The 15,366-nt window shown below is 44.1% G+C and overlaps 1 protein-coding gene across 7 annotated transcripts in view; it reads right to left on the bottom strand.

Moving 5' to 3' along the window:
* The window catches only part of SORCS2 (sortilin related VPS10 domain containing receptor 2), a 1,939,515-nt gene that overhangs the window by 214,411 nt on the left and 1,709,738 nt on the right, over positions 1-15,366 (bottom strand). For all 7 annotated transcript variants that reach the window (XM_069203288.1, XM_069203250.1, XM_069203258.1 and 4 more), the window contains exon 13: positions 4,999-5,090. In XM_069203288.1, coding sequence (XP_069059389.1) covers positions 4,999-5,090 — 92 coding nt within the window. The remainder of the gene's footprint in view (positions 1-4,998; positions 5,091-15,366) is intronic.

The following is a 15,366-nucleotide window of genomic DNA, read 5'->3' as shown; positions in this document are numbered from 1 at the left end:
GATTAGTTCTAAGTACAACTTTATGTTTGTGTACTTGGAAAAAAAGGTTCTTCAAGAGCGAATGCTTGTATTTCACTAACTTTTCATAATGAAGTAATGGCTACTAGAAAAGCAACTTTCCAGGTTAAGAATTGAATCTCACAGGAATGCATGGGTTCAAAAGGTGGCCCCACTAATCTCGGGAGTACAATATTGAGATTCCAAGCAGGCACAGGTGGTGTCCTGGGTGGAATATTACGTTTTAGTCCTTCCATGAAGGTTTTTATAACTGGGACTCTAAAGAGTGATATATGTTGTACAGTCTGTAAGTTTGCTGATATGGCAGTAAGATGAATTTTAACAGATGAGAAAGCTAAATGTAACTTTTGTAAATGGATTAGATAGCACAAAATATCTTGTATTGATGCTGTAAGTGGGTCAGTATTTTCAGATTAACAGTAATAAACAAATCGTTTTAATTTGTTAGCATAGCATTACCTAGTTGTAGGCTTGTGTGCTTGTTTGAGAACCTCCATGAATTCTAATGGAAGTTGTAAGTATCCAAATTCTATGAATTCAGGAGCCAAATCGCTAAGTTGAGAGCACTGGGATTTGGATGTCTGATTTGTCCTTTGTTTTGTGTTAACAAATCCGGTCTGTTTAGAAGTTTGGAGTGAGGTACTACTGACAGGTCTAGGAGTGTTGTGTACCAATGTTGTCGTGCCCACATTGGAGCTATGAGTATCATGGTGAGAGAAGTCTGCGCAGTTTGTTGACCAGAAATGGAAGTAGTGGGAGAGGGGGAAAAGAGCAAGCAAATATCCCTGACCAGTTGATCCATAGATCATTGCCCTTGGACAGAGGGTGTGGGTGTCTGGATGCGAAGTTTTGGCATTTTGCATTTTCGCTTGTTGCGAATAGGTCTATTTCTGGTGTCCCCCACTTTTGAAAGTACTGATGAAGTACTTGAGAGTGAATTTCCTATTCGTGTATCTGTTGGTGTGTTCTGCTTAGGAGATCCGCTAGCTGATTGTGTATTCCTGGGATGTATTCTGCTAGTAGATGAATTTGATTGTGAATTGCCCATTTCCATATTGTTTGGGCTAGAAGGGACAGTTGAGATGAACGTGCCCCACCTTGTTTTTTTAAGGTAATACATGGTCATCATATTGTCTGTTTTCATCAAGAGAGTCTTGTGTTTTAGAAGTGGCTGAAACGCTTTTAGGGCAAGGAACACAGCTAATAATTCTAAATGGTTTGTGTGATCATTTAGATGTTTTAAGTCCCATTCCCCTTGAATGGTAAGGTTGTTGAGATGAGCTCCCCAACCTGTCATTGATGCATCTGTTGTTATTGTGGTCCGAGGAACAGGGTCTTGAAATGACCCCCTTCATTAAATTGCTGAGATTCCACCATGGAAGGGACTTGTGCATTTGTCGGTCTAACAACACTAGATCTTGCAATTGACCCTGTACTTGAGACCATTGCTGTGAGACACATTGTTGTAGTGACCTCATGTTTAGTCTTGCATGCGGTACTATTGCTATGCAGGATGCCATCATTCCTAATAGTTTCATGATAAATCTTACAGTGAATTGTTGATTTGGCTGCATTTGTGGGATGAGATTTTGAAAAGCCTGTATCCTTTGTGTATTTGGATAGACTTAGGCTCTTTGTGTATTGAGAGTAGCACCTAGGTAAGGCTGTACCTGTGCTGGCTGAAGATGAAATTTTTGGTAGTTGAGAGTGAACCCTAATGTATGTAGGGTCTCCATTACGTATTGAGTGTGTTGTTGGCATTGTATAAAATTGCTTCATTTTATTAGCCAATCATCTAGATATGGAAAGACATGTATGTGTTGCCTTCTTAGGTAGGCTGCTACTACCGCTAGCCATTTTGTGAATACCACTGGAGCTGTTGTTATGCCGAATGGTAGAACTTTGAATTGGTAATGTTTTCCTGCTATCACAAACCTTAGGTATTTTCTGTATGCTGGATGGATGGGCATATGGAAATATACATCTTTGAGGTCTAATGCAGTCATGTAATTTTTTTTGTAGTAGTAGTGGGATGACGTCCTGCAGAGTTACCATGTGAAAGTGTTCTGACAGGATATATAGATTTAGGGATCTGAGGTCTAGGATGGTCCTGAGAGTGCCATCCTTTTTGGGAATGAGTATACTCCTGTTCCTTGTTGAGAATGTGGGACCAATTCTATTGCCTGTTTTAGTAGTAGTGATTGTACTTCTTGCTGTAATAGAACATGGGGAGAGCTTGTGATAACGTGGAGGAATGTTTGGAGGGGTAGAAATCAATTCTAGGCAATAACCATTGCTGATAATTGATAATACCCATTGGTCTGTGGTGATATTTTGCCAATAAGAGTGGAATTGTTGCAGTCTGCCGCCCACAGGAGATTCGTGGGGTTGAGAGATGGTAAATAAGTCACTATTTAAATGGGGTGGTGGCTTGTTTTGAATTTTGGAACTTGCCTCTGTTCTAAAGTATGGGCCTCTATAGGACCCTCAAAAACCTCCTCTCTGGTACTGCTGTTGCCCTTGTTTTGCCTGGGAGGTAGAAGTCTCTGTGGATTGCGGCTTAAATCCTCCTCTGAATTGTTGTCTGCGAAAGGAGCTTCTATAGGGTGTTGTGTATAAGGCTCCCATTGCTTTGGCCGTGTCTGAGTCTTTTCTCAGTTTTTCTATGGCCGTGTCGACTTTGGGGCCAAACAGGTGCTTTTTATTAATAGGCATATTTAACACTGTCTGCTGAATTTCTGGTTTAAAACCAGTCTGCGTATAGTGATGGCAGTATTGACACTTCTAGCTGCTGTATCTGCAGCATCAAGGGCAGACCATATTCGATTGTTGCTTATGGCCTGACCCTCTTCCACAATCTGTGGTGCTCTTTTTTGGTGTTCCTTTGGGAGGTGTTGTAGGAGTTCCTGCATGTCATCCCAGTGGGCTCTATGGTACCTTGCTAGCAAGGCTTGCGAATTTGCAAATCGCCATTGGTTGGCAGCCTGTGTCTCTACCCTCTTGCCAGCAGCATCACATTTTCTACTCTCCTTATCAGGGGGAGGAGCATGCCCTGATGACTGGCTATTAGCCCTCTTTGTAGCCGCACTTACTATCACTGAGTCTGGAGGAACTTGGTGGGTAATATAATCAGGGTCTGTAGAAGCAGGTATATATATTTTTTATCAATGTGTGGTGTTATTACCCTAGCTTTGACTGGTTCACTGAATATTTGGTCTGCATGTTTAATCATGCCAGGTAGCATTGGAAGGCATTGATATTTTGAGTGCATGGATGATAGTCTGTTAAAGAGAAAATCCTCTTCTAGGGGTTCAGTGTGCATAAGCACCCATGGTACACTGCTGCCCTGGAAATAACCTGTGTGTATGCAGTAGTGTCCTCTGGTCTAGAAGGCTTAGAAGGGTATAAGTCCGGGTCATTGTCAGGGATAGGATAGGATCTGGATCGTAGAGATCCCAAGGATCAACAGTATCACCATATGAATATTGTGAATGAGTTGGTGAAGGCAAAGGTGGTGGGCTAGAGGGTGGTGGCGAAAAAGAAAGTTGTGGTGAACGAGGGGGAGAAGTATGGGTAGGTAATGGCTTCTCCTTCTGTTTATAAATTTTTGCTGGTGGTAGAGCAGTGTCTAATTGTTCTTGAAAGGCCAGCTTTCTCTTGGTTTGCAGAGGAGGTGCAGTAATTATTCTGCCAGTCTCTTTATGGATCTAAATCCTTGATTGCCTTTCATTCATAATCTCAAGGATAGGTTGGTTCTCAGTGTCCTCCAAAACATGATCAGAATGTCTATAAGACTGTTCATCCAATGATTTTGAGCTCTGTTTAAGATGGCTCGAAAGTCCTTGCACTTCTGAATAAGAAGATTTTTTCGGCTTCGAAGATGGTAGTTTTTTCTGGCCCGAAAATACAGCCGATTATTTCGGCTCTGAAGCAGGGCGTCGACGCTTGCTCAAGTCGAAGTAGAACTCTTGATGGATTTACTCGACTCCGATACCTGAGGAGTGGCCTTTTTCGACGCCGAACCTGAAGGTCGGTCGCCGAGAGTCTTTTTTCGGGTTGAACCATGGCTCTCTGGCAGTGGTGTACCCAAGACCTTTGAGGATTTTTTATAAGTGGGCATAAGGGCAGACGTACTCACGTGCTGACCAGCAGTGATAGGCCTATCTTCTTCCGATTTTTCTTCGGTGTCGGTGTCCCTGATGGAAATCGTCGTCTGCTCCTGCTCCTCCTCCATGGTGTTGATATGTTCCATACTCATCGACGCCATTTCCAATCTTCTGGCTCTCCAATCACGCAGGGTCTTCTTGGATCAAAATGATCGACAGGCCTCGCAATCTTCTTCTTTGAGATCAGGAGAAAGACACAGATTACATACAAGGTGTTGGTCTGTGTAGGGAAATTTCACAAGGCATCAGGGACAAAATTGAAATGGAGTCCGATCCATCAGACTTCGATGCGGTTGGCTAGAACATGCCCAAGTCGGGTGCACGCGCCCAGAAGGGCGAAATTCAGTTTCCGACGGTACTATCATTTCGAGGCTAAATGGAAACGCGATCTTAACAATACCAACAAATAGGAGGGTTTTCTAAAGTTTCCGATTCGAAATCTCGGAGCAAGAGGAAACACGTTCGAACCCGACAGTGGAAAGAAAACAATCTAACAACGGAGTCCATGCCCATGCGCAGTATGACCGAGAGGAGGAGTCACTTGATCCTGGGACACCGAAAAGACTTTCTCGAAGAAAAACAACTTGTAACACTCCTAGCCCAACACTAGATGGCAGAATAATGCATAGCATGTGTATCTACAGCTACACATGCCATCGAACATATGTACATATATAAGGCCTACTCTGACTCTTGACCAAGCAGAGTATATTGTGTTCTGAAAGAGAATTTAATGCACACATGTATGCAGCTTTCAACATGCAGAAGGCATGTTTCCTGCCGCCAAAAATATTTTGCCCTACTGAAGCCTTACTTGAGTATTTTCAAGGGGATAGATGTATCTTTAATGGCCACAATAACTCCTCCGTGATCCAGGTACAGGATGTGATGCTCCTCTTCGAAAACCTGTGAGAAAAACAAAAACAAATATGCGATTGGTCTCTTGGGATGTTTATGTAATATGCTACTGCAGTATTGCAGTGAATTCGAGTTGAATAATTGGGATTTAATGAACAATATTTGTCAACTAAATATTATTCTGGCATTATTAGTATGATGTACACAACGTTTTTTACCTTACCAGAACTTACAATGTAAAGCATATAAACAAATATAAACCTACTGAGACTAAATATAAGGCATTGAGGATTCATAACAATGCACCCTGTAAGTATGATGAGGTAGGACATTGAAAGTCGGTTAAATAAATCGGTGGTGGAGAAATGTCAAATATATGGATTATGCCACTGGAATGGTTTATATGATAAAACAAGACAATGTTCCTGAGGATGCGGGCAGCAAGCTTGGGGAGATTTGGTTGGACAATGACACCATGTACGGTTGACTGACCTGCCATGGTGATGCCCACACAAGGAGGCAGCTAAAGGACAATGGCACACCATCTTCAGAAAACGTTTGGCAGCGCACAGGACACAAGGGAGGCTGGAAGCAAAGAGTGTGGTCATCTGGGGGTGAGGAGGACTGGACAGGAGGGTCCAACCTGTGGTAAAGATGTAATTATTGATATGACCTTGCAAGCTGCCTTGGACCCGGGGATGTAATCAACCCAGTGAAAGGGTAAGTGCTCTGAGGCAGAAGTGAGGTGCTTCTGGAAGGAGGCAGATAGAACTTTAAATATTTATAGTGAGGTAGGGAGCAAAATTCTATCAGGATGGATGGGTGATAGAGGTCCTAGGCACAGCAGGGAGAAGGTGGCTCACGTGAGAAGCAACATTGGCCAGAGGTAATAAAGGAAGGGGAATGCAAACTGGGGTCCAAGGCTAAGAAGGAATCAACTCAAATGAGTTACAGCAGCATTCAACTGGTGTCATTAGAGGAGGTGGGGAAGGCAGAATGAAGCTGGCCTATGTGAGGCGCATCATAGGCCTACAAGGGTAATAAACCAAGGGGAGCGCAAACCAGGGGCTAAAAATCAATTGAAAGCTGTAATAGCAGCGTGCAACTGGTGCCATCAAGGAGAAACAGAGCTAGGCAAAAAAGGGGTGGCATAGCAGTTGCAGAGTATGGCCAACTGTTATGCCAGGGCTAAGGAGACGGCAAAGGAGGAACTGGACGGGCTAGGGAAATGGATGGTTTATCAGTAAGGTTATTTAGGGGATGAGGTGCAAAGGGCGAGGGAGAGAGAGAAGGCCTGTGAGCAGAGAAATGAAGGCTTAGCACTGTAGGAATAGGGAATAAACAGACCCTGGGGAGGCAGCAATAAATTGTAAAATCTTGAAAGATGAGGAAAGCTATAAAGGATATGAATCCTTGAGCTGTGAATTGGCAACACTTGGAAGATTTTTTAGCAAATGGTTGAATAGCAGCTTTCAAAATTCCAGTTGGAAAAGGCCCCTTCTGCAGGGTCATCCCAAAACATTTTACTTTCCTCCTCCCCTTTTTGCTGAATTAGTTTTGTTGGCTTTAGGAATCTGTGCACTTTAACACTGCTAACCAGTACTAAACAGCTTGTATTCTCTTCTTAGAGCATGATTAGATTGCCTTATACCCAATTGGCATATATAATTTACTTGTGAGTCCCTTGTAGAGTGGTATACCATATGCTCAAGGCCTGTAAATTATATGCTACTAGTGGGCGTGCAATGCTGATTATGCCACCCACTTAAGTAGCCCTTTAGCCATGTCTCAGGTGTGCCTCTGCAGAGCCTGTGTTTTCAGTTTTAAACAGACATTGCGACAAGGCAAAATAAACCTTACGTCAGGCCCAAATATTCATTTTTATTACATATAAGTCACCCCTAAGGTAGGCCATGGACAGCCGAGAGGGCAGTATGGAGGAATATATGTAAAAAGTAGAGGATGTTCTTTTAAGCTTAACATGTCCTTTTAGTGAAAAAAACCTTAATTAATTCTTCACTACTACAAGGCCTATCTCTCCCATAGGATAACATTGGAGTTGCCTGATTACACGTTATAAGTGTAATTTCAGAATGGGAAGAGATAACCCCTTCAAGTTTGGTGTCTCTGGAATCCTAATGTAAAATCCTAACTTATGGTAAAGTCGGATTTTAAATTACAATTCTGAGAATGCCACTTTTAGAAAGTTCATACAGTTCAAAACAAAGGGTAGCCCTGGTGCCTGGGTAGGAAAGTAATAGAGAAGGGCAGCTGTCCATTCGGGGGAAGTAAACGACTCAACTTCATTGGAAAATGTACAAAACAATCATAGAATGGGTTTTGGCAAAGATTAAATCAAATTTATGCATTTCACAAACAAGAATAAAAAGATTCTATAAGAACACAATGTATATAAATAGATAAGGTGCTACAGAGTAAGTGAACGATGTAGTGAAAGTAAATAAGTGAGTTAAAGCTAACTGAACTGTAGTGTTAGTACCTTTTCTCATCCACTTGATGGCAATGGGCTTTCATGTTTGTTTGTTTGTTTAATTTTTTGAGGTGATCATTTTTGTAAACTATACAAAATGAGATAAGGATTATTCTTGTTTTAGACTTGATCAGAAACTGGCATGGCCATTGACGGGCCCAGTATATTGACAATTAAACTCAGTTTGTAAACTTTGTTTACCGATCTCCTGACAACTCCGGTAATACAAAATATTTGAATACAGACCTTATATTTGATCTGAAATGAGATTCTTTGAAAGGGACACAACATAAGATTAATAGGACCTTGCCTCAGTGATTAATAATACTCTCATCCTGGGAGGGAGCACTCTGTCATGTACACTTCCACTTGCAAATGTAAGTGAACTAATTTCTGGAAGGATAAATATTAAATTCAGAAATCACTTCTATAATTTGGTGCAGTGGCATTTTTTTTGGTCCTGATGATGATCCTTTTGAGAATCAGTTAACAGTATTGAAACATTGAAAAAAGATACCAGCGGACTGTTATTTCAGAAATATGATGCTAAACACCACATTCTATAGTGGAGTGGTGTTATGAATGTTACATCTCAATCAGCCGTTGGTCTTTGAATATTTTTGTACATAGCGCTTGCGCACTTTAACTCACTTATTCACTTTCACTGCGCCATTCACTTACTTTGGAGCACCTTATTTATCTATATACAATGTCTTCTTACCTATTCTTTTTATTCTTGTTTGTGAAATAAATACATTTGACTTAATCTTTGCTTAAACCAATTTTACAATGGTTTTGTACATTTGCCATGGAAGTTGAGACCTCTACTTCCCCAAAAAGGACCATTGTCCTACTCTATTACTTTAAGAAAGTTGGCATTTTCTTGCCTTGGCCTTTTGGCACCTGCAGCCTGTCTCAGGCCACATAACTGGGTGTAAATGGCAGTTGGGCTTTGTGTATTCCTCCTAGACAGCCACACCCAAGGGGAGCTTGGTTTGACTTTATGGGCCAACCTGCGCAGGATGGGAGGGAGGAGCTGGACACAGTCTCACTTACAACCCTGCACTACCATTCTGGCCAGCTTGGTGCAAGGGCAGGAGAGGCAGGAAGTTCTTTGCACTCTAAAGCCACTGTCTAGAAGTTTGTTCCACCTTCCAGAACCAGGGCAATAGGGTATAAAAGATAGACCTCAGACACCAACGCTGTAGTACACTTCTGGACCTGTGAATATTAGGTAGAAGGACTGCTGTGCTGCTGAAATGACTGCCACTCTGCTGGACTGCTACTCTGAAGGAGCTGCTGCCTTGCTGTCCTGACTTGCTGCTTGCTGCCTTCTAGCCTGGGGAGAAAGAACTAGACCTACAACTTCATCCTGAGCCCAGGAACCCAGAATGACTCGAAGGGCTAGTCTGCTGGGCTGGACATAACAGGCTCCCCACAGCTCCTGGACCCATTTCTAATGAGTTCCTAACCCCGAGGAGGAGCCTCTCGGGTTCTGGGCCTTTAGTGTGGCTTCCAAACTCTTAAAGTCAAGTTTTTGGGCTCTTTGAGGCTGGGTCTGGACACTTTTGCACCAGAATCGTATCGCTCACATAGAAATTCAGCACTAGCCACTGCATATCCGTCTCTTCACACAGCAAGCATCACTTGCTCACATGGATGGCCAGTGCAAGACTCCAGCCTGCCCATCTGTGATGGGTGGTCCTCACGCCATGATGACCATCACCAGCAGTGCTCTCTTTGCTCCCGGCAAACTTCATCCATGCAAACAGGACTCTTGGCACAAAACGTGAGAAGGTAAAAGTTCAGCAGGACTAATTTGGGACAGTATCCAACCCATGCTCTATTGTGGTTGGCATGAACATTTGACTTTGACCCGTTCCAGTGCAACCAGATTGCTGTGGTTGGTGCTTTGTGCTTTTAGGCACTATATTGCAGGTTATTCTTTAAAGCATTCATAACTCCAATTCTACTGATTGGATTTTTTTCATTTTAGTCATGTTTTGGTGATTAAATTCAGCTCAATGTTTGTAACCTGTTGTGGGGTCTTTTGTGTGGTGTTTTCACTGTTTTGCTGCTTGAAGTGTTTCACAAATACTTTACACATTGCCTCTAGGTTAATCCTGACTGCTCTGTTCTGAGGTACAAGCGGGTTGAGTACAAGATAATAATTTGGGGTTTCTTTGCCTTACACTGACTACGACAGTGGTTGCAGCTTGACCAGAGCTTTCCCCCCTCAGTCAACCAGTAACCCAATTTCTAACACCAGTTATCAGAGGTGAGGATTGGACTTGTTTGTGCAGTGCCATACACTGAATTGGTATACACTATCATCCCATCTCCAAGACCATTAAGCGCTTTTGAAATTTCTCCTTTTTGTCCCAATTGGTCACTTTTCTGAATTTGACTCATGCTTCATCAACTTGGGACTTTTTTTTGTTCAATCTGTGATACCTTGTCAGAAAGGATCTCAAATGCCTAGCATAATACACTGTAAGGGAATTGAAGGAGTTCTGCAAGGAGACAGGACTGAATGTGGGCAGGAAAGCTTCCAAGGTGGATCTACACATAGCCCTCCGGGCTTATGAGAAAGTCAAAAGGCTGCAAGCAACAACAGAGGAGGAGAACCCTAAGTTGCAGGAAGGACCCTACTGCTTCCAGAAGAAGAATCAGGATGCCCATGAAGAGGTACGTAGCAGTGTGTCTTCTAGGGGTGTGTTACAGATGGCGTTGAATAGCAACGCTATTGAGAGCTACTGTATGGCTTAGCTAAAGAAGTTGTGCAGCGAGAGGAGACTGAAAATTCCTAGGGCGTTATCTGCAGCTTGAGTCACAGATAGCCCTTAAAGCCTGGGAGGAGGTTCGCAGAAAGCAATTTGCACCACAGAAAGAGTCTGAGGAGGACTACTTTGCCACTCTAGTGAATGCAGAGCTCTAAATGAGGGCCCCAAGAGGGTGATCACCCTGGGAAGGATGAGGAGGAGGAGAACAATGACTTGGCAAAGGCTCCAGAGGGGAAGAGGAGCCCGCAGCGAGAGAGAGTCCCCCGCTGGACCCAATGGAGGAAGTAGTGTCTCCTTCCAAACCCTGTCTCCAGAAAAGCGGAAGGACAGACAGGCTGAGAGGGACCTGAGGTTGCAGCTGGCCCAACTGGCTGCAGAGGAGATTAGTGCTGAGGCTGACACAGCCCTGGTTGAGTAGAGGAGGACTTAAGCTGAGAGGGCCTTGGCCACTGAAAAGCTTGCCATGGAGGCAGAGCCAAGGAAGGCTGCGAGAGCCTTGGAAGAAAGAAAGATTTTGCTGGCTCATGAACTGAGTCTTAATGAGCTGTACTTGAAGGCCAAACAACTGGTAGAATCTAGCAGGAATGGTGGCAGTGAAACTACAGTGTCCAGTGGCGAAGGAAGGATCCACATACCCATTGACTTGGCGCCTGACTTCAAGGAGGGGGAATGACATAGAGAGGTGGTTTGAAGCATACACGGTTGCTCTAGAGGTGATCAGGATCCCTGAGGAGACCTGGGGAGCTGGTATATGGAGGCATATCCTTAGTGATGGCAGATATGCCCCACTTGCCCTAGAGAAGGGGGACAGGCTGAGGTATCTCACCATGAAGGAGACCCCTGTCAAGAGATATGAATTCACCCCAGAAGAGTACAGGTTGAGATTCAAGGACAGCCACAAAATATCTCACCAGTGCTGGGAGGATTTTGTAGGTTACTTTTGCAAGGCAATGGATGGTTAGGTGAAGGGTAGTGAGGTAAACACATATGAGGGGCAATACAATTTGATTGCCAGAGAGCTTATGGTAGTCATTGTTTTCAGATCTATGCTAACACCTGGCTCATTGTAAGCTCAGTGACCCCTGGAAGCTTGCAAAGGAGGGAACGTGCAAATATACATTCCAGAGTGTTTGGGAAGGCATTGGGGAGTGATCCTAAGGAGGTTGACTTTGGTTCTACCCATCAAAGTGAGAGGGAGATACTCAGTGACCCAGACAGGTCCCAGTATGGTGAGGGAGGAAAGGGGTCACATGTCCCTGCTAAGCAGAGGCTCTGGGTGCTTTATTTACATCCCTAGAGCTTGGGTCGCTCCAAAAGGAGGCAAAGGCAGGAGGATCCGGTCTGTACCAAGAGACTATCCACTGGTGGGAGCTCCACAGTGTCAGGAGAGCTGGTGGGGTGGCAGCCACAGGAGCCCTACCAGTTCTGTTTTCTGGGGGTACCTCTCCACAGCTGAGAAAGCAGAGGCCCAGATGGAGGAACAGGAGGTTGAGACAGTGTGAGGACCAGTGTGTCAGGGGTTGCCAGTTCTGAGAACAGAGCACCTCAAGACCTAGCTTGGTAAGGCCACTTCTGACTGGGGGACTCCATGTGCTGTAATAGGGATAGAGAGCTGGAGAAATGCACCAGGCAGACTCTTGCATGACACAGAACGTGTGTCACCCTTGAGGGGGGTAGTGGTTTCCCCCTGGAAGCCCACACTTGCCAGGCACATGTTCAGCATCAAGGTACATACCCTGAGTTGATTGGCCAGTGTCAGGATACCACCCCTGAACTGGTGGAGTGAAGAAAGAGTTTAAAACAACCAAGGAGAAAAATCTAATTCAAGGGGTGGAATGGGCCACATCTTTTTGATGGCCAAAGTGGTACTGTCTGCCTACTGGGATGCATCTGTGAGCAAGTTAAGTTTAGGTGCTGCACATATGGGGTGCACAGATGAGAAGGGTTCCCCATGGGTCAGTTCAATGGCTCAGGAGAGAATAGACAGAGGGAACCAATTGAACTCAGAGAGGCGTAGCTTTGACAAGTTCCCTGCAAGTGTCCCTGCAGTAGAGGATCATTGTCCACATTCTATCGCCTAAGCAAGGAATTCCATCAAAGTACTGATTAGTTTACCCTGGCTTTAGGCAGGAGGAGGGGTTGTGTTGAAAATTACCCTCTTTGCAGGGTCATCCACAAACCCTTTGTTTTCCGCCTCCTCTTTTCGCTGAATCTATTTTTGTTGGCTGCTAACCAGTGCTAAAGTGCTTGTGCTCTTTCCTTAAAATAAGATTAGATTGGCTTACACCCAATTGGTATATTAATTTACTTGTAAGTTGCTTGTAGAGTGGTATAACATATACCCAGAGTCTGTAAATTAAGTGCTGCTAGTGAGCCTGCAGCACCGATTGTGCCACCTACTTGACCCCCAAAAGGTGCCTCCGGTGGCATAACATAGGTCCCCGCAGCTCCTATGGTGGTGAGAGCTCGAGCTCCAGGGGGCCCCCTCAGCACAATACACTGGCCTGAAACCTCCTGAGTGAGTCCGAGAGGGGGCCCCTCCATGTGCTGTGCAGGTGTGCCCCCTCAAGTTTCCCTATGTCACTGATCACCTCTCAGGTCCTAGGCCCGTGGTGTGGCTCTCAAACTCTAAAGTCAAGCTTTTGGACTTTTCACAAACAGGCCTGTTCAACCCAGAACTGAGCTGCTCACACAGAAAATCAGCCTGAGCCGCCACAAGTCCATCTCTTTGCACTGGAAGCATTGTTGGCCCATGTGGATTGCCAATGTGAGGCACTAGCCCGCTCGCGACACCCGGCCTGCTCCTCACGCCATGCCAACCATCGCCAGAGATGCTCTCCTTGCTCCCAGCGAACTTCTTCCACACAAACCGGACTCTTGGCACAGAACTTGAGAAGGTGAAAGTTCAGCTGGACTAATCTGGGACTGTATCCAACCTGTGCTCCATCTCGATCAGTTTCAAATTTTGATTTTGACTCGGTCCACAAGACCAGAACGCCGCAGTTGGTGCGTTATGCTTTTAGGTGCTATGTTGCAGTTTACTATTTAACAATTCATAACTTCTGTTTTACTGATTAAATGTTTGTCATTTTGGTCTTGTTTTGTGCGTTAAATTAAGCTCTATTTGTCTACCCTGGTGTGGTGTTTTCACTGTTTTACTATTTGAATTATTGCAAAAATCCTTTACACATTGCCTCTAATATAAGCTTGACTGCTCTGTGCCAAGCTAACAGGGGGTTGATCACAGGTTAATTGGGGGTACCTGTGCTGGCTAGGATTGTGGTTGCTGCTTGACCAGGGTTCACCCCACAGTCAACGAGTAACTATGATACCATAATTGACATTTTTTCTTTGACAGTGATTTCACGCTAGAGCTATCTTGCAACATGCAACTAAATTCCTCTAGGCTTCCCCAATTCAATATTTTTTCTTCCATAGAGGTTTAAGTACAAATGTAAAATGTTTACTCAGGATTTAACCCACTTTATAGAGCTCAACTTCTTCAGAAGCAGCTCTTAGTGTACTGTCAACTTTGTGTGGTTGTATTTAAGTTTTTTATTACATACCCTCTTTTTATTAATTTCTACTGCATTTTCATGTAAAGTTTCTACTTTTATTTCTCAATGGAGATATTTTTCAATATTTGGTTACCATTGATTTGAAGGTGATATTGGCACTGTTAATGTTGTCCAGTATCAATTTTTACTATTTTTTATACATTGTGACTCCCCTTTCCAGTGATTTTCAAGTTAACATGTTTACTATTTGTTGGACCAATTAGCCTAAGGGTGGTCTTCCTCCCACATTTTTGCCTTCCCCCTCCATATTTTTTATGCTCTCGTTTTTTCTGGCATTAGGACTCTGCACACTTTACCACTGCTAACAAGTGGTAAAGTGCATGTGCTTACTCCTTAATGCATGGTAATACTGGCTTATTCCCAATTGGCATATTTAATTTACTTTTTAGTCTCTAGTAAAGTAGTACTACACTTACTCAGGGCCTGTAAAAAAATATGCTACTACTGGTCCTGCAGCATTCATTGCACCACTAAGTAAGTAGCCCTTCAAACATGTTTCACTCCTGCCATTGTGGAGCCTGTGTGTGCCGGTTTAAATTGGCATTTCTACCTGGCAAAATATACATTTTGCCTGGCCCAAACCCTCTTTTTTAATACATGTGTCACCCCTAGGGTAGGACCTGGATAGCCCAGAGGGCATAGTGTAATATACTTAAATAATAGGGCATTTTTACGTTTTACACATCCTGGTAGTGAAAAAAACTCAAATTCATTTATCACTACTGCAAGGCCTACCTCTCCATAGGATAACAGTGGAATTACCTTATTACATTTTATAAGTAATTTCCAAATGTGAAGGTCCTGGACCCTTGGTGTACCTCATCTGGCTCTCAAATCAAGCTTTTGGGCATACTGTGACTGCAAATGGGCCCGGCCTGCACCACCCGCACCAAAATGCAGTGTGAGCTGCCGCCAGCCCATCTCTTCACCCAGCAAGCATTGTTTACTTTCAGTGGACTGTACAGCAAAGCTTTAGTATGCATGTCTAGGAGGCTTAGCCTGCTCTTCGTTCAATCCGGACCACCCCCCATGACGCTCGTCTTGTTTCCCACGATCCTCTCCATTGCGAACAGGACTCTTGGATGCAAAACTTGAGAAGGTAAACCTTCAATGGGACTAAGCTAAGATGTATCTGACCCATGCTCCATAGTGGTCGGCCTCAACCTTTGATGTGGCATTAAGGAGGCCATTTCCCTGCCCCATATTTACAAAGTTACAAACACTTTGTAACCCCTTGCGCCACATTATACCTGCGCCAGGTATAATGTATGCAAGGGGGCGTTCCCACGCAGGAAGGTTGCAAAAGATGGTGCAATAAAATCTACAAGATTGCACTGCAACATTTTTTCCATCACTTTTAACACCTGCTTGGGGCAGGCGTTAAAGTGACGGGCCCATAGTAACCTATGGGCCTCCCTAGTGCATTGGGTAACTAGTGCCATAATTTATGGTGCCAATCCAGGAAAGCGGCA

Source organism: Pleurodeles waltl, chromosome 1_2 (genome assembly GCF_031143425.1).
Source record: "Pleurodeles waltl isolate 20211129_DDA chromosome 1_2, aPleWal1.hap1.20221129, whole genome shotgun sequence".
NCBI classification, from domain to species: domain Eukaryota; kingdom Metazoa; phylum Chordata; class Amphibia; order Caudata; family Salamandridae; genus Pleurodeles; species Pleurodeles waltl.
This window is presented reverse-complemented; position numbering and strand designations above follow the sequence as displayed.